Source organism: Anastrepha ludens, chromosome 5, assembly GCF_028408465.1.
Source record: "Anastrepha ludens isolate Willacy chromosome 5, idAnaLude1.1, whole genome shotgun sequence".
In the NCBI taxonomy this organism is placed as follows: domain Eukaryota; kingdom Metazoa; phylum Arthropoda; class Insecta; order Diptera; family Tephritidae; genus Anastrepha; species Anastrepha ludens.
In genome coordinates this window covers 125963238-125983298 of record NC_071501.1, presented here as the reverse complement: position 1 = coordinate 125983298, position 20061 = coordinate 125963238, and the positions used below count along the sequence as shown (strand labels likewise).

Here is a 20061-nt window from a genome sequence, read left to right as displayed (position 1 = left end):
CATATTTAGAGTTTGAAAAAAGACATCTAGTAGTCATTACAATTTTAGGCCATTGGAAAATTCAAATTTACAGTTTGAAAAAGACATCTAGTGGTCATTACAATTTTAGGGCATTGCCATATAAGAAAACTTTAAATTAAATCTTAACAATTTGAAGGTATTGCCATATAGGAATAAATACGTTAATAAATTATAAAATATAAGTATGCTACAATTTCTAATAAATAAATCAAATAAATATTTCAGTTTTCACTTATTTTATGGAGGAATGCTATAGCAGTCACGTCATCCTCGTTTGGAAATTTAAGTTTTTTCACCGTGCCTTCGTTGTATATCCATACATACATATGTATATAAAACAGTAAATACCATCCCACAAAGTGTCTCTAACTACCATGACTAACAAAAAAACTGACATTTCGGAACTTTATCCAACTTGGCCTTATGGCCGCCAGATCCGGAGCCCCACGTTACGATTTAAAAAGTTGTAGATTTCATTTAGTACTTCTTGGACGAGTGTGGAGCCCTGAAAGAGTTGGTGTGTGACGACCATTCGGAAGTGCGTACGTACGAATCTCCGGCCATGATACACTAGAATGATAAAATGTGCGTTGATGTTTTTTCACAAACGGGGAGACCTGCAGTTTTATGCCACCTCTGCACGTCAGAGAAGCGAGAAGCGAGCGATCTTAGGAACAGGTTTTCCTATGAAAAATTTGATGCTACATGCCCACAGTGGGCTCCGAAGCTGAGCAGATTTCACTCGAAATCCTTGAGTAAAGAAATGTGGTGGCATGATGCTCTTTGTTGCTCAGAACATCTGAAACCGTAACAGTAGCTGGAAACTTCTCTGTAGAATTGAAACACAGCCATATGTGAATTTTGCGGCCGATCTTTTGGTCTTGGTCAACATTTTTTTCGTCAGAACGTCTACATGTTGTTCCACAACATATGACTTATACCGGAGATCTTCATAGACAACTCGGCGGATAAGACCCTCTGAAATATTAAGCTCCCTTGCAAGAACCCTCCCTCATTGATTTTGAAGGGTTTTAGTCAGTGATCGCTTGCACTTGTTGAATAAATTCTGCTGTGTCAGAACATTCCTTGAGCTTTTTGCGTTTTGCAACAGATTTTGCATCGCCACCTGATGTTTTCAATTCACAGCCAACCTTATGAACGGATGTGGGGGCGCACTTATGAAAGACCTCAGAGGGGTTTCCATATATAGCTACGATAACTGCATGTCTCTTCATTTCTCGAGTTAAGGGGACAGATAGTTGTAAACGGCCATATTTTCCCTGATTTTCATTAAAATTATTTAAAATGAAGAAGTCAATATATTAAAAAAAATGGAAAAAAAATTCGCGAAATAAAATGCTTAAAAAAAATGTATTTTGGGGCGAATTTTTCTACTATTTTTGCTTCGAAAAAATTATTTTGCGAAAAATTTTCGAAAACTTGAAACACATATAAAGTAATATCATAGAAAAGATGTGTGCAAAATTTCAGGGAGATCGGTCAATAACTTTTCGAGTTATCGTGTACGCCAATTCGAAAAATACAGTTTTGAGAAAAACGCCTCTTAAGTTTGAATACAACGTAACTGTTTTTTTTGACACATGTATTCTTAAAGGAATATATAATATTAACATTTTATGAAAAAAAAAAAATTTTTTTTTCGAAATTTTACAGCTATCTGTCCTCTTAAGTCGTAGTCCTCCCAGTCTTATCTGAAAAAGAGCAAAAAGAAAAATAATAGTTTCGGAAAGTTATAGCCACTTACATACACATACCTCAACTAACGTACGCACCCTGTATATTGTGTGAGATGATATGTTGTTTTAAACTGTCATGATATTGGCGCAGTCATTTTAAGGTTAAATCAATAAATTAATATGAACTTAATCTACTGAACTTACATATGTGTGTGTGTAGGTATTTGCTATTCGATTTTTAAGCTGACAATAGCTGCACACACACACGTACACACATATCTACACTGCAACTTATTGTAATGATTTAAGGGACACAAATACACATTCACTTACATACATATATACATTTTTACACGTACACGGAGTATGTGGCAGCGTTTCGTTTCTTAGCTTAACGCAAGTGTTAGAACAGTTAGACGCACTTAGATAGCTAACATGCCAATTAATCATAACAATTGACAATTGTGTTCCGTTACTTGTTGGATGTTATTAATAATAGCTGCTGCCGCACCAAATCTGGCAATCACTACTACCATTACGGGTATACGCACATGCATACGCACATGCACAATGTGGATAGAGGCTCGCTGTTGGTGTAAATATGTATTCTCGAACTTAAAATGTTTATTGACACTTTGCGCAATTTCATTAAGATTATAACGGTTAGTCATTTGTCACTTTCGGCGATCGTTCGCTATATCGGCATTACGGTACTCACTTAAAAGCAAACATACAGAAATACCAGCACACAGCTATGCCTCCCCACCACTCCCTTCTCCGCTCCACATACTCTCACCTATTATCGATGCTTTATTTGAGCTCAAATATTGTGCTAATCATTTTTATTAATAAGCGTTGAACACTTTAAAAGAAAGCTACGAATTCTTATCGGGTATTGCAAATGAATTTATTTTCGTTTACTTGTGGGTATATTTAACTTTTGTTAATTTACCATTCATTTCACTTGACTTGCCTGTAGGTATGTATGATATGTATGTATGTATGTGTGTAATCATCCTTCACTTTTTCATTTAGTCTTTGATCTGCGCGTAGTTAATGCAACAGGTGATACGTTTTATTGACTTTAAATTCATTTTAGTTCATTGTATGTTTTTGACAACTATTTTAGATTGGCGACGTTAGATAGGTCACCGGTTTTCTAAATTGAGTGTTTAAATTGATTACAAACAATAGGCCGCCCATCTATTTTAAAGTGAAGTTTATATTATAAACAAATATTTTTAAAAATTTTCCACAGTTCAGATTGAAAAAGAAATTTGGTACGCGTATAATAACAAAAACAAAAAAATAATAAACAAAAAAAACATCAAAGCAAATTTACTTAATATATTTTTTAATGGACTTTCGTACACCTTCGAGTTTGTTCGCCAAATTGAAATTCTATCCAATTCAATTCTATTAAGATAATAAAAATATTGAAGTAGCTTAACCAAATTATTGAAAGCACTCAATTTAAGTAGTTACGTATGTAATCATTCACACATACACTTACATACTTAATATGTGCATTTGTTTATCCGCATGATTTTTTCGGTCCGACACTAAATCAGTCATAAATTTGCAACATTGTCGGTCTTTTGTGTTTTGAAGGCGAAACATTAATATTTTAACGGGAATTGTAGAACTATCCAAACTGCTCGTAAAATCGTAAAAATGAAAATTAATATTGCCATTTACATAGTTGCATATTTAAATGGTTTCATGTATGAATCACAGCGATACACTCACGTTGGCTCTTTGGCCAAACCTTCAAATGTCCTGCGGCACAATGCTTCGTATGAATTTATTTACTAGTTGACCGCACAAGAATGATAAAAACAAAAAAATTAATGGTCAAAAATATAAAGTCATTTAGCTGAATGGTCATTTATTTCTATGTAAAGGGTGATCAGATTGGAGGCACTTTTTCCAATTGGGGTGTTTTGATAGATCACGCGTGACTACTGTCAAACTACATACATAATTTTTTTCAGTATTTCATGATGGAGAGACTTACGCCTCAAAAACGTTTAAAATCGTACAATTGCATTACGAAACTCGACGGTCTATGCAAACTGTTCATCGCGCGCTCAGGCCAATTTATGGTGTTCAGCGATGAGACGTCAGTAAGAAAATTGCCGTATGTGTGCTGAAGAACTATCCGAAGCCATTCAAGAACTGCTGTTATATCCATTGAAAACAACAAAAACAACAACACCAAACGGGTGTGGCATATGGGTTGGAGGAATCATCGGCCCATATTTCTTCAAATTCAAGGCTGGCGCCAAGGTAACAGTGAAAGGCGAACCCTATAGCGCCATGATAAACGACTTTTTGATGCCGGATGTCGGAAATTGAAGCCCCTGATTTCCACAGCATTTGGTTCCAAGAAGACGGCGCTACTTGCCTTACAACCCGTGAAACAATAGATTTACTGCGTCACCGTTTTGGTGAGCAATTGATCTCTCGTTTCGGATAAATGGTTTGGACATCAAGATCGTGTGATATCACACCTCGGACTTTTATTAGTCGATTGAAGCATAGGAAGCAAACATTGCTAAAGTTATTCACGATATACCGACCGAAGTCCTCCTGCGAGTCATTCAAAATTGGTGTTTACGGATGGCCGAATTACGACGAAGTTGCGGACAACATTTGAAAGGGATTATCTTTAAAAACTAATGTCATGAATGGTTCTACACAAAAATAAAAAAGATTGCTGAATCAATTTGAATTTTCGTTGTTTTATTTCAATTTCAAATCCTATCACCCTTTATACGCATTTATGTACATATTTTATTTCTAAAGGCGGGGCCTTAAGAAATTACATCTACTATAGTCGTATTAATCGTATATCCAAGTAGGCCTACGCAATTCTCCAAAGTCTTACGACTCTTACTCAGATTTGTATATAAATATTTGAATTGGGATTACGTATTTTTAATTAAAATAAATTGCCCAATCAACCCATTACTGCCCATAGCGCTTTAAGTAAGCTTTTAACCGTTACTCATCCTCATAAAGGAAGGCACATTTCTATTTAGTTAGAGTCATTTCTCAAAGGCAGAAATGCTTATTCTTTATACAAACATTCTTTATAAAAATTTTGGTTTCAAAGTTATAATAAATTTAACATTTTCTAAATATGTAATTTTTCCTTATTTAATTTTCCTATTTTAATTTAATTAATTTTTGATTTAATTTTTTCGCTTTCAGATATCAGTTGTCTGACTCGATCCCCTTCGCCCTTGCAATATGCTGGTAAGTTTATGGCAATTTTCACTTAGTTTACACTAAAAGTATATATATACATAGGGTTGTTCAATAGGTGCGCTTCAACTTTTTTCCGATAGGGAGGTCGAACGACGCGATATTTTTTATTTTTTCGCTTGTCATTTGTAAACTTCATTAGTATACATTTCATCATGGAACGCTACACACTTGAGCAACGATTGCAAATCGTGCACATTTTTTATGAAAATAATCGTTCTGTTGCTGTTACTTTAAGAGCATTACGGCCATTTTACGGTCCATTTAACAAGCCGTCCCGTTTTGGGGTTATGTGAAGTCATTGGTCTACAGTAACAAGCTGGCGACGATTTGTGAGCTCAGAGCCAATATTGAACGCGAAATTGCTGGAATTTCGGCCGATTTATGCAAAAGAGTGGTAGAAAATTGGGTTCAACGATTGGACTTCGTAAAACGTGCACGCGGTGGTCATGCAAAAGAAATCGAATTTCATACTTAAATGTATATGTTCAAACTCGATAATAAAAGAAAAATTAGTTAAAAAAGTCAAACCGTTTGTGTTTTATTCAAAAAAGTTCAAAAGTTGAAGCGCTCTTATTGAAAAGCCCTATACAATATATATACAATATATATATATATATATATATATTACATCAGATTTACTTCTTTTATTATTGCATTTAATACTATAAATAGAAATAAAAACTATAAATAGCTTAAGAAATATTGGCACCTTTATGTCTCATCGATTAAATGCTTTGGTTTGTTGGTAGAGTCATGACGCGAGAGGAAGAATTTCCGGGTTCCATTTATGTGCATAGATGTAATGTGGCTTCAGGCAAATCCTAGATTGCAGTTGGATCGGAAATTTTGGGTTTGGTCTGATGCAGTTAGAAATTACTACTGATCTTCTTCAATTCACAAATTCCTATGCGATCGCCACAGCGCCTTAGTACCCAATTGTTGTGCTCGATAAATAGCACTCGAATGTATTGGCGTTATATTGATAACTGTTTAACTGACGCCAACAGTCAATTTTTGAGTGATCTGTTATAATCACCCCTATCGTTAAATCGTCGTAGCTTCGATTTTCGTGAATTCTTTCAACACGCCAATAGTTCGAACTTTTGCAAAACGAAGTAGAAAGAAGAAGTAGAAGAGAAGATAACAGCATTGTGGTAAAATATGGTAGACGAGTTAATTCTGATTAAGCCGAACCGACATATATTTTCTGTAGAATTTCGATATCTCATTTTTCATCAACCGTTATACCAGATTGCTAAATCCTTGTTGGTAAAATTGTAAAACGGTTAAGTTCATTAACGATGGCTCGGCGATGGCCTTCATCCAACTACATACGCAAAGACATCTTCATATAGACAAGAAATTCTTAAAGAATTTGAATGGAAAATGACACGGATTACTTCCTAAAGTAAACTTTCATTTGATTCAGATACGATTCGTTGTATTTTGGGTTTTTCTTAAGTGACGTCGTGGTAGTGGCCAAACGAAACGGGGACTAGCTCATCCGTGGAAATCAACTTTCAAACGAAATAGTTACAATTCGTCTATTTCAAAGATATTTTCCAAGATACTTGGTAAATTTTTTCACATAGACGAAGGACTAAGGGCAACAAGTTGAGAACGACAACAAATCCACATTTCGGCGTTTTCTGTAACACTTCGCTTCTATGAACTTCGCGAGCAAATTTTTTTTTCAAAGAATTTTCACACTTTGTAAGCGTTGTTGTGGCGTTAAACGATTCATGATGACTTGTCAAACCTTAAAACGAAACAGAAATGTCAACTGCCGGAATATACATAAATGCCTTACCCTTTATTTGATGATTTGAGTCTAGATTGCACAACTGAAAGGATCTCCTGTTCTATGTTACCTCCGAGTGGTTTTTATAATAAGCTTTTTTATAGCAGGAATGCTCCCGGAGGCTGTGCTATTGCCAACGTAAATACAATAATTATTAGAAGAAAACCTTTTCTATCATTTGGTGTTTCGTGTCTACAATGAATATCGAACCCGAGTCCTAACCAAACAGTAGGCTACGGTGTGGCAATATATCTATCGCTAAGTAAGCTAACCCAGGGCTTCCGGTGGCTGTAAAAGTAATAACAATTACAAAATGTGCAAGAATGATAGATTACCTGGTTTGGTAAAAAATAATTGTTTGAAAAACAAAATTGTGTGAGCAACTTCTCACTTCACAAGTATTCACAAACTCACCCTGCCCTATCAGTCGTTGTTCAGACTGCAACGAATAAATATTTTTATTTTTTATTTTTTACTTTTTTGTTTGTTTATTTGTTTTTCATTCTTACAGACTATATTAGGCTAATGAACAACAGTTTAGTAATTACTTAAGTCAATCAATAAACATCGAGAGCGGTACGATGGTAAAGGTACAAAAAAGTTTAAAGATTGGAACGCAAAACAAAGAAAAACTTTCTGAACTCTCTCAATCCGATTAGAGAGACCTATTTGGTACGGTCTCCAAATAACAGCGGCGTACTCTAATCTTGATCTAACAAGAACAAATACTCTGTTGATTTTTTTCGTATATAACCAAGACAATCTTGGTTTTTTCGAAAAAAAGATGCTATAATAAGCTCAGTGGCGCCATCTAATCAGCTGATTCTTTTAAGTTCACCAAGAGCCGGTTGACGGACTAATCTTGGCTACACCTTCTGAATTCTTTTCACCATGCAAAATCTGGGCGAGATAGGCTAAGGTTTATTTTCCCATTTGGGTACCGAGGCACATGCTTTACTAGCTGGACCTCCGCGGTGAGGACTCTCAATTAAAAGGCCAGAACTAAAGCTAATGTATGGTTAAACACTCGGTGGCATACTCTGAAGGAACAATGCTTATTTGTTTAATCTTATTTTTTGACGCGAATTTTTTTAACACTCTCCAGTTATTTTTTATTAATTTTATTTTTGATGCAGCGGTTTTTCTTTGATCTCACCCGACTTTTTCAATTAAAATTTATGTTCTACTTTTTGTAGATATAAAAAGCTTCATCATTTAATGATTGATCAAGCTAAAAATAAGTTTTTATTGCATATTTGTGTGATCTCTTCTTTTGCCTAAAATAAGTTTTTAATCCTGTAAAATAAAGGTTACAATAATACGTAATTCCTGCATGGAGAAGTATACCTGTATGTAAAAAAACATTAATTTTCTCAATGAAACGAAGTAGAAAAGCATATCGCTGCCCATTTTCTGCAAGAGAGACATCATTTATTTTTAGTTAGGGAGGCATAGTAACTTAAATTGAAATCTTTGAAACCGTGTTTCTCGACTTTCTGATTCTCTGAGTTATGAGGTTCTACCAATAAACCGCGAAGAGCGGGAGCATTTGAATGAATTGTATTTCTATAACTTGGACACAATAATTCGATATGAAAGCATGTTGTCAGCAGATTATTTCTCCATAAGGTGGCAATGTGAGGTTAAAAGTGAAATCAGAGTGCAATTCGGCAGCGAAATGGCTCTGAATGCTAATATGTGGCGGCGAATTGATAAACTATTAAAAATGTAAGCCTCGAAAATTATTGTGCTACAACAACAACACATTCAAGTAACATTAGCTGGTGTTCACATACACAGACACGCTTATTTATGTATGTATGTGTATATGTATATTACATATGTATGTTCCACTTAATTATAACTATAAAATTTATAAGTAATTTTCATTCTCTCACTTTGGGCTCCTTGTTTTCTTTATTACCTCGTCTCCTCGACCCCGCTCGGACAAAGCATGCTGATGTGTGATAAATTTACGATTTGTCTGCTCAATCTGCATCATATGAAAATGGTAAACAGACCTTCTGTTGGTGAAAACATCTGCTTTAATGCACACTCGTTTCGACGGTTAGAAACAGACTTCAGAGAACGTTAAAGTATACATTAACGTTCTCTGCAGACTTTGCGAGGGAACAAATGAAATCGAAATGAATCAATTTTTGTATTTCATACTGCTTTCGACGATGAATGGATGGATATAAGTACATATGTATTTATTTTCCGATATGTATTACTTTTGTGTGCAACGCACGCAGATGTGCACACTTACTTGCGAGCTGCGAGCATTGACTGACCTTTCAACCCTTGCTTAGAGTCTTACGAAGCACACGCGAGAGTACATTGTAATAAATACGTACGTAAACAAACAAACTCACATAGAGGAGAATGGGATATTGGCTGGACCCTTTCGCCTCTGTTATTGTCGTAAATGCCACGCGTCTTTGGCACTTTCGATTTCCCAAAAAGTCCCAAAAGTAATGTTATACGTCTTTACTTAATTGGACGTACTTAAGTATGTGTGTGAATGTGTCTATATGTGTAATATTATATGTGCGTATAGTCTCATTTTTGGGATTCTTCAAAGACGATATAGTTAAGAAACAGTTTTAAGCCGTTTTGGCATTTTCTATTTATCCAAGTTTTGTTTTGAAACGGCAGAGATAAAACAAAAACGGGTTTGAGTCGTTTAAGCCGGACTGAATTAATTGGCTTAATCAAAAAAGGTTGGCATCATCTGGGGATTTAACAGAAAGTTAAGTGAAGGAAAAGAACCAAACAGGTGGAAAAAGGAAGAAGGAGCTGTGGATGTCTGAAGGTGCTGGAATGATTCCACCTCATCCTCAGACAGCTTCGGAAGAAAGGACTCGAAGCAATCCCAAGTCTCACCGTATGTACCCTTAACGGTTCGGTAAGGAAATTCTAAATTCCAAATTCTAGAGCTGTGGCTTTGGTAGCCTTAGAAGTTCGTTCGTGCGCCCCGATCTACCCATGACCAGAAGGATCTCGCTATTTTGCACGTTCGCGCCCCAGCCCAGCGCTTACTCTGTTGACATGTGTCCCAGGAGAAGACCACATGTTGTCAAGGCAACCCTAAACCTCCAAAGGGAGAAGCCAAGCATTCCCCGACTAAATTCGAACGCAAAACCTACAAGCCCAAGGCCCTAATTGCCGCTTGTTTGACGGAGTAGATATTTAGGTCATTTACAGTAATTACAGAAGTGAAAACCAATCCACTGCTTCCTTAATTGCGGCTACCTCCGATTGGAAAACATTACAGTAGTTTGAAAGCCTAAATTTAAGATCGGTGGTGAGCTCCTCGCAGTATACTCCCCTACCAACTCTTCCGTCCAACTTCTAGCCATCCGTAAACATGTTTCCCATGCCCTAACTCTAAATGCTGCACGCCGCTCATTCCTCCCTTGAGGGAATATGAATGGAAAAAGTACCGGTCGGACCCAGCGAGAAAGTGAAATTTCTTGTTGACTGAATTTTGTTTTTTGAGTAATCGAAGTTGTTACCTAATTTTTCTTTTTGTCAACTGACAACATTTATGCATTTATTAATAGTCATAATAATAATCATAATTTCCATTGAGGTACAACCAAGAGGTCAAGAGGTATTTTAGTATCATTTACAAAGGATTATTCTGTGACGCAGGATGAGTTTGCTTTTGAAAATTTGAATTTTCTATCTTTCTCAGATGTAATGAAAAATGTTCGGTGAATTCGTTTTCCAGACTCACTAGAAGTATTATTTAAATGACTGACGGCAAGGGACATTTTTGTGCCAATTTTCATCAACTTTTTTTCTTCTGCTTCTGTTTTCATTTTTATATCGAATGACTAAAATTGACTCAGAGAATCTCAAATTTGCTTTAAAGTGTGACTGCTATTATATTTTTTCCAAAATTTTATTTTTTATCATATTTTTGAGATGTTGACATTTTAGTCGATATGTCATGCAGTGGTCAGGAAAGCAATCTCAAAAAGAGCTTAATAATTGAACACCCATGTAGCTGTCATCTGAAAATGTAGCTTACACTCGTATAGCTACATTACATACGAGTATTTGACTATACGCACATACGTACAATACATATTTAGGTAGTTACATAAATCGAATTTTGGTTGGCCCCCGATTTAACGAGTCGAGTAAAGACATTTTGAATTTATATCTTCGTATATGAATTTGTGTACGCATGTGTGCGCGCACGTATGTAAATATTCATACATATCTACATACGTAAATGGCGGTATGTAAATTTAATATTCAATTGGTTCATTATTATTCATAACCCCATTCAGTGCATGTGGGGTCAAGAATTTGCAATTCACACTTCGCTGCATTTGGGGTTTCGTCGAGTGAATGCGAGGTGTTCTAGCTGGGTTATCCTTTCTGCTGCTGAATCTGAACTTTTTGTACGTGTATAAATGTGTACGCCCCTCAGTATTTGGTATGTAAAATGCAAAGACATGCATGCGTACAGACATAAGTACATGTAATATATACATACGCATATGTGTGTGTTCATAGCTTTTTTGCATTGCCCCACATGCAGAGATTTGGCAATTTTGCTGCTATGTGATCGAATTTACATATTTTTTCAGATTCGTTTACGAGTGCAGCCACTCTTATTGAGGCTGCATTCAAACCGGGCCACATGCGACTGGCCAATCTTTGATTTTATGAATACAAATCGCAGTGACGTTGGGTGGGGGAGGAGGTATGCTTTTGAATCTAAAATTGTGCACTGAAAGTTTCCATGAACACACACATACATACATGTATTCGGAGATCTTATTTTGTATTATGAAATGATAAAAAATTAGAATAAACATTAAAATTTTACGCTTTATATAAATCTTTTAATTAACCCCTTTGGATTTGCGTTGCATGTAGCGAGAAACGCCACTGTCTTCAGCATATGAAATGCGCACATCATCTGAATACCAAATATTGCACGTACGTTGCTTAGGTATTTGCGTGTATGTGTGTATGTGTGCGTGCGCATAAAAAGGCAAACTTTTCCAAATGACCAGCAACATCTCAGAACGGCATTCAGACCAGAGTCCGTTTGGTCAAGTAAGTCATCAAATATAAAAAGGACTTCACTCGCTCATGACATATGGCTGTATGTAAATGTGTTTTGTGGCAAAAGAGATTTGTGTAGAATGTGAATTTTAACATTCAAATTTTTCATCGACTCAGTTAGTATCAATATATGGAGATATTTTCACGATTTTCTTCGCAAGTTCTTGCATGCTAACTCTGCAAATATGTTTGTGTGTACATATCGGGTATTTTTTTACGAGCTTGAGAACTTAAAATGATAATAATTACAAAATAGAAATATTGTTTGATAGAAAATTTCATGGCATGCATTTTTCAATGTGATATTCGGCACATGTCGGGTACAGCTACGAGTTACATAGTCGCAAAGGCAGCTTGACATTTATTTTTTCTAAGTAAATTTTCACAATTTGCAAGCGTGTTGGGCGTTAAACGATTCATGTTGGCTTGCCAAACCTTACCGAACAGAAATGTCAGCACAGTTTGCTAGTCTCAGCTGTCAAATTGTCAGTTATCGATATCGATAGTTCTCATGCAGCTAAAAAAACACCCGAAATATATATTATAATATATATTATAATATATATTATAATATATATATATTAGAATATATTATATATAGTCAGAAAAATATGAAAGCCTACGAAAATAAAAATAAATAGAACCCGAGAGTCAATGCGCGAGAATGAGTTTTATACTATCACTAACAGTTGCGCGGAAAAAATTACAATAGCAGTATATATATACTCCATATACTATGTTTTTTGTTGTTGTTGTTTTGTGGTGGGTGGGGTAGGGTTAGGTTTTGGGATAGGTGGAGTAGGTTTAAAATGCCTGCGGACTTACATCGACTGTCATATTCTGCGTAATATGGGCGGCCACTAAAACAATCCCTCCTCCTCTTCTGGGGAGACTCAATTCCCGGGACTACTTTCTGCATTACTTATAGAAGCCCCAGAACGAGGCTTGGCTTTGTTATACTGTGTCGAGGTCTATTTTTTTCCCGCAATACGTCTTCCATGTGTCTTTTAAAAGCATTCAAACTGTCCTCGCGTTCAAGCAGTTTGCTGATTAACTGGTCGCCGCTATGTCGTCAATCTGCTCCCTCAGAGCTTCTTCTTCCACTAACAATCTGTGGCAACTAAAGAACGTGTTTTCGGCGTCATTGCTCGGTGCTTCATAGCATATAAACCTGGAATAGCTTACCTTACTCATACGGTAAGTAAAGTATCCATGCCCAAAGAGGAACTGAGTCGTGAAATAGTTCGCTTCCTCAGAATTCTTTTGAATCCATTTGCCTATTGTTGGAATAAATTTCGGCGACCGTCTGCCACTCGGTTCAGTGTCCCATCGGCTTTGTCACAGATGGTTTGCGTTCCGGGCCGCTAGTGGAATCCATTCGTTCCCGGGCCAAGAGGTCGATAGGTAACTTCACGCTGATTACAAAAACTACTGCGCCTGATACAGTGCCGTAGGCTGAATCAACTTAATGCAGCTGTTCGTTGTAAGTCTCTCGTACATTGCGCTTGGCTTTGAGTTTGTGGCCGCCATGATCAGTCTTCTGTTAATCCGTGTTCATCCACCGATGTTACCATAAGTATGCTGAACATTCCCATTACCTTCGCTGCTTTGGCAACTGCATGCCGTGTCTATGCCCAGAACTTAAATCTGCAATTAAGTTGAATGCCAAGGTGTTTCACTACTTTTTGAGTCAGTAGAGACGTGTCGCCTATTTGCGTGATGACCTCGCGTAGCATGTGATCTCGTGTCAGCGGGATGAGCTTCCTCCTGGCGTTCTCGGTGACTCGCACTGATATGACCGCTGCTATATCGTCCGCGCATCCCTCGAGATATGTGTCTTCTGGTGTTTCTATACTCAAGATCTCATTGTAGCTCAGATTCCAAAAATCTGGACCGACAGTAGATCCTTGGGCTGTGCTACACATAACGGATTTAGTTTTCTGACCATCGTACAGAAGTTATGGAGGTTCCTTAGCAGAAACTTTTTTCGCAGTGCAGCGCTTCGGGTAGTAGTAAAAAAGCATCCTGCATATGGAATAATGAGTAAATATATATGAAATCAAAATACTGTAAAGCCTGTCGAAGTTGGGCGCTGACCGTGCAAATCATTCAGTACAACTTGTACGAGGATAAAAGATTGCTCAACTTGACAGGTTTTACTGTAAACTCTTCAAATTTCCTCCCAACTAAAAACGCAGCGTTATCCTCAAGACTATGAAACACATGCATATACACACATACACATGTATAAGGGCTAACATTTGTGTACGTGCCACGGGGTAGTGGTGTGAGTAGTAGTTGTGATAAGCAAATATGTGCATATATATGTGTGTAGTATATTAGCAAGTAAATTTATACAAATTATGTGTTTCTTGCTCCAGTTATTTGAAATTCAAAAACCCATGCATTGAATTGCCAAATGAAAAGAAAACACCCGAAAAGCATTTGAATCAGCCACAGTATCGAAAAGTATGCACACTTTCGCAAAACAACTGTCGATTCCGACCTGAGCTGGTTTGAATGTGGCTATTCGTGAAAGATTTTCACTTATTTATAGGGGAGGGAAAGTGAAAAATTCAACGGACTATGAAATTGACCAAATTTAAAAACTGAGAAAAAAGCGTATACGAGTTTCCTTTTCCTTTTCCGTTTTCTTTGCATTTAGGTAAATTGTGTTTGCTTATGCTAAAATTATGCAAAAGGTGTAAGTTTTGACATTTCAACAGGGGACTGGCTATGTGGGACAAGCCGTGGGTTGCTACAAATGCCGCATATGCCACATACGTACATACATACACGCTCTCATGCCGCCTGTGCTTTGTAGACAATTTTGCATAGTTAAGTTGAATTTTTATGAAGCGATAAACTAACGCAAAATGGTCATTTATAAAGTAACCAAAGCCCGAAAGCAGTTGATGTGCTCGGCATAAGCAAACTTATCGATTGAGTTCACATCAAAGAGGCACGTGCGAATTGAAAGGGTTTTCAAGTATCTGAGCTGAAATTTCCATTTCTATTTCCACATCCATTTTCATTTGCATTTATATTTATTGGTTCTTTTCTTTTTAAATACCGTTAAAGCATTTCCTTTTCATCTTTCTTTCAGTCTCTGACTGTGGCGATAATAATTCGGTGACAGGGAATTCCAGTGATCGTTGCTTGTCTCCACAAAGTCCGACAGCGTTTGCTACGCCACAGGAGGAGCACCAGCAACATCAACCGCCCGCTCTCAGATCCCAATTGCTGGATGTTTTGCACCGTGGTGACACAGCGTCGGAGAGCAAATTCTCTGGCAGACAAAACGTTGATCCCAGCAGAGACTCAGAGTCGGGTGCTCTCAATTTGACCAGCGAAAATTCACGGCAAAGTTTGCAATCACCTTCGCCGTCTTTGAAATCGTTGCGCGCCTGTCGTTCGTCACCTGCAACAACTGCCGGCGAACCCGTTGGGCCCCCTATGGCCAACAATATATATCCATTGCCAAACTTCTCCTCACAACAGGCACAACTAGCTGTGGCGGCCAGTGCAAGTTTGGGTCTCGGCAATCCGTTATTTCCCCTCCCCCTCGGCACCTCGATTTCTCCTCAAAACTTTACGCAGTTCCAGCAAGCATTGCAGCAACAACAGACTGCTCTGCATCAACAGTTCCAAAATTATATCGATATATTACGTAGCGGTTCCTTGGGTATATCGCCAGATGATCCGAGCATGGCCACTCAAGTTGCCGCCGCACAGTTCCTATTTCATAGTCGCGTTCAAGCCCTCACTCAGGCAACGCAGCAACTGCAGTCGCTTCAAAAGCAGCAAGAGTTGCAAAAACAACCGCACCTGCAACAACGCCAACAAAAATTTGACGAAGCGACGAAGTCTCGAAGTGTGCACACCTCAACACCCACTCATACGCCAATACAAAGTCCCGCTTCCTCTCCACTGCCGCTACAAACGAATTTCAATGTAAGCGCCCACAGTCAAATAACACCGCCCAACCCAGGGAGTAGTCTAAAGGTGAGCGGAATTCTTACACCGAACACAATCAGCGGTGCACCACAAACTCCCCAAATGCTGAAGCATGCTGGTGGGGTTCAACGTTTGGCCAGTGAACCGTCACCTGAAGAGACCACAGATCTTGAGGAACTCGAGCAATTCGCCAAAACATTCAAGCAACGACGCATAAAGTTGGGCTTCACGCAAGGCGATGTGGGCTTGGCCATGGGGAAGCTGTACGGGAATGACTTCTCTCAAACGACAATTTCGCGTTTTGAAGCTTTGAATCTGAGTTTTAAGAATATGTGCAAGCTGAAGCCGCTGCTGCAAAAATGGCTGGAGGATGCAGATCGAACAATACAGGCGACAGGAGGGTAAGTAACTATTTAGATTACGAAAGCCGAATAGGTGTGGAGATTTGTTTAAGGCTAATAAAAAATTTGAACAACAATTCATATGTTCTTAAAGTAATAAGCCACAAGCAGCAATTGCCTAAGTCAGGGGTGGCCAAGCTCCTTGAAAGTCTGAGGCATTTTTTAAAATTTGAATTATTTCGAGAGCCTCAATTAAATACGTATTTAAAAGTAATAATGATTCACATACATACGTACGTTGTTCCGAATATTGAAATAATTGGACAAGCAGCTTTTTTTAATTCTAGTACAAGTTTCCGAAATTAAGTAATCGACTTAGCAGTCCAGTGATCGAACTCAGACAAATTCGTAACAATATTATAGCGCAAAAATTAAAAAAAAAACTCGGCTACATTTATCGACAGCCACAAATAACCGCCGGCTCGCGAGCCGCAGGTTGGCGCCCTGGTCAAAGTCGGTATAGGAAGGCAATTAGTTGTGTTTATGTGCTGCCGCATTCTGCCAACAAACCTTATACTATACTACGTGAAGTCGCTACCTTCTTTGCAATATTTTTGAACCGATATTTCTATATTTCCGATATTTTTGCTACCATGGGAATACTTATGACTACCACCATGACATTTCGCAATACACCTGTAAAAGGTTCAGTTCCCGTCGACTCTAAATATTTCGTGTTTACGCATTGCTATATTTATTTTTTTTAAATTTTCGACAAAAGAAATTTTTTTTTTTTTTATTTAATTTTACTCTTAATTTTTAACAGACTTTTAACCTTAACCCGTTCAATTAAAATATCTTTGATTTTTTATTCTTTATTCGCAGAGTTTTCGATCCTGCTGCTTTGCAAACAGTCAGCACACCCGAGGTTATGGGCCGACGTCGGAAGAAGCGCACATCTATTGAAACCTCTATACGAGGGGCGCTTGAGAAGGCCTTCATGATGAATCAAAAGCCTACAAGTGAGGAGATCAGCCAATTGGCCGACCGTCTGTGCATGGAAAAGGAAGTGGTGCGCGTTTGGTTCTGCAACCGACGGCAGAAGGAGAAGCGCATAAATCCCTCAATGGACAGCCCAACCGGCGACAATGGCAGTGAATCACCCTACATGATGATGCAGTAAGCTTCTCGAATAATGCAAATAAGAATTTTAGTGTATTTATGTGTACTATAACTGTTTAGTATTGAATTAGGCAATAGAGATAAATGAGCAGGTATGTATGTATGTACTTATGTATGTATTTAAGTCTGGTGTATGGAAAGAAAAGTTTCAACAAACATAATTTGAATAAGTATTTGCAATGGTGCGTCCATTAAACACATACATACATACACCTGCATTGCTTGTATTTCGAATACTTGGGACTAACGAAGTATTCCTTTGGTTAACTAATTTGCAGCAAAACTGCATTCCAACCAGTGTTTAAAACTAGTAACTACAATATTTTATAGGTAAATACCCAAAACCGTTTTATATGGAAATGCGCGTTTGTATGTATTAACTGAATAACTGTATTACTTGTGTGCAACTTTATTGAGATAAGTGTCTCGTTTTACCTATTGATAGTTACTTGTATATATGTCTGTCCTAAGTGTGTGTGTGTGTGAAATTTTAGCTAGATAGGCAAATAGTATTAACAAACTTATAAAATTAGTGTAAGTATTTTCAATAAGAGCAATCAGTATTTGGCGTACTGTTAGTGGAAATTTTTAAAATAGAAACACACACACCTACACAAGAAATTGTACTAAGTAAACTATTTGCATGTGAAAAGTAAAATTACTTTTTTAAATTTAAACATAAAACAATACGTATGTAGCTGGGGTGAACAGGGTATGCACATATACTTAGGCAAGTACATATACATATAGGGATGGCGTAACTGTATTTAATTACGATACTTTGTATGTAAACCGTATTTTAAATAAAATCACTATAGTCAAGATAAACTGCATGCATACACACACACATATGTATGTTTTAAGTGAATAACCTACATTAAGTTAGTAACATTTAGGGTATTTATTTGTTTTAATACTGTGATAATAAGTAGTGGTTTATTGAAAATCTTCACAATAATTAATTCTGTAAAAACCCAATGAAGATAATTTATTGCAGTAAAATAAAAGTATTAAAAAAGAAACAAATTCTAAAAATTCTTTTTACTCCTTCGGTGTACTTCGACTTCGGAAATGGCAGGCCGATTCGTCAAGCGAGTATATGTATGTATATAGATATATATATGTATATGTATTCGAGCGCATAAGAGATCTATTGTTGATATCCTCTGTAATCTGTTAAAGGAAATGGGTTTGGTGGTAATTTCTGTAGTTAAGGGGCTTGTGTGCGATTGAAGTCTTATATTGTGAGATGTATCGCGGTGAATTTCGGCTTTTGCGATGATTCTGAGAGTTACTCGCGGTGCCCCAGAGTTGAATGCCATAAGTCCATACTGGTTTTAGGATAGCTGAGCATAGTGAGAGCTTATTCTTGAAATTTTTATTTTATAATATAGTAATAAAATGATTAGGTAAACTGAAGCAAACACAGCGCTAGCAGCAGAGGCTTTCGGCTGAGGGAACATGGGAATTGCGAATTCCTAGTGTCTTGCGTTAATTAAAAAGATGGGTTTTCCATGTAAGTTTGCAGTAAATATGTATACCGAGATATTTTGTAAGATTACTTTGAGGTATGATTGTGTAACTGAGTTTAACGGGTGCGCAAGTGTTTCGTTTGAGCGTAAAGGTACAATAACTTGAGCAGATTATGTCTCATTTGATTGTATTTTTCAGTCTTTGAGCCATCGAGTTATTTCATCAAGTCCTTTCTGGAGTTTAAGAGAAGCCACACCAGGCAGAGAGTCAATTGAGAGTAAAGCGATGTCATCTCAGCAGCTGGTAAATCAGGCTCTTTTCCAATACAAAACAAACAAAAGTGGAAGAAATTACATGCGTGTGAAAATTCAGTGAATGGTTTGGTAATATTGAAATTTGTGATATTTAAATAAAACAAATTATCGAAAACGAAGTGCCGCATATTAAATTATGAAAGCACAAATAGATATAAATCCTCCAAATGCAGTTTTTTGTGTTTTTATGCGGAAAACGCCGTGGCAAGAAAGTGTATGGGTGTGTGTATAATTTCAGGTGTTTAGTAGTTTCTATTGCTTTCGCCTAGTGTTCCTATTCACAAAAAGTAATTAGCCTTCCTTTTGTTTTTGTTTTCTTATTCTTGGAGTCTGACGACACAGCGAGCTCGGAAGGCGCAAACTTGTATTCTATCATCCTTTACTCTTGAGGTATACCTTACTCGCCCCGAAACTTAGCTCGATAACTTTTGTTGTTGCTTTCACACAAAAATTTTTCGTCTCGTCAGCAGAGCTCGAACATAGCTAGCAAAGAAGTGGCGAATCGAAGGCGTCGGATGTCAATCGTGATAGAGTTAGTTGCATTGACGCTATCGTTCCAAACTAATGAAGATGGAAACCCACCACACCATACATTATTAGTTGATAAAGGACCAATTGTCTATATATATATGATACATATAAACAGATGCACAATTTTACACAATAGAACAACGCGTTAAAATTACTAAAGCTTATAATGAAAATGGTCTATCTTTAAGAAAAACTTATCGCAAAATTCATTATTTTTTTATGGAAATAATCGTCTCAAAGGTTGGTGAAAAAATTTCAATGAACTGGTTCTGTCGAGGATAAAAAGAGGACTGACAGACCAAAAACTGGACGTTTTGTTGAGAATATTACTGCTGTGGCGCGAAGTGTTGCTGAACAAACTCCAACATCGATATGCCAAC

General features: G+C 37.2%; 1 protein-coding gene across 2 annotated transcripts in view; it reads left to right on the top strand.

Annotated features, from left to right (window-relative positions):
- Positions 1 to 18354, top strand: part of LOC128863906 (protein nubbin) — a 90186-nt gene extending 71832 nt beyond the window's left edge. For both annotated transcript variants that reach the window (XM_054103318.1, XM_054103320.1), the window contains 3 exons: positions 4935 to 4979; positions 14990 to 16241; positions 17067 to 18354. In XM_054103318.1, the coding sequence (XP_053959293.1) occupies positions 4935 to 4979; positions 14990 to 16241; positions 17067 to 17364 (1595 nt within the window). In that variant the 3' untranslated portion in view covers positions 17365 to 18354. The remainder of the gene's footprint in view (positions 1 to 4934; positions 4980 to 14989; positions 16242 to 17066) is intronic.
- The last annotated feature ends 1707 nt before the right edge of the window (positions 18355 to 20061 follow it).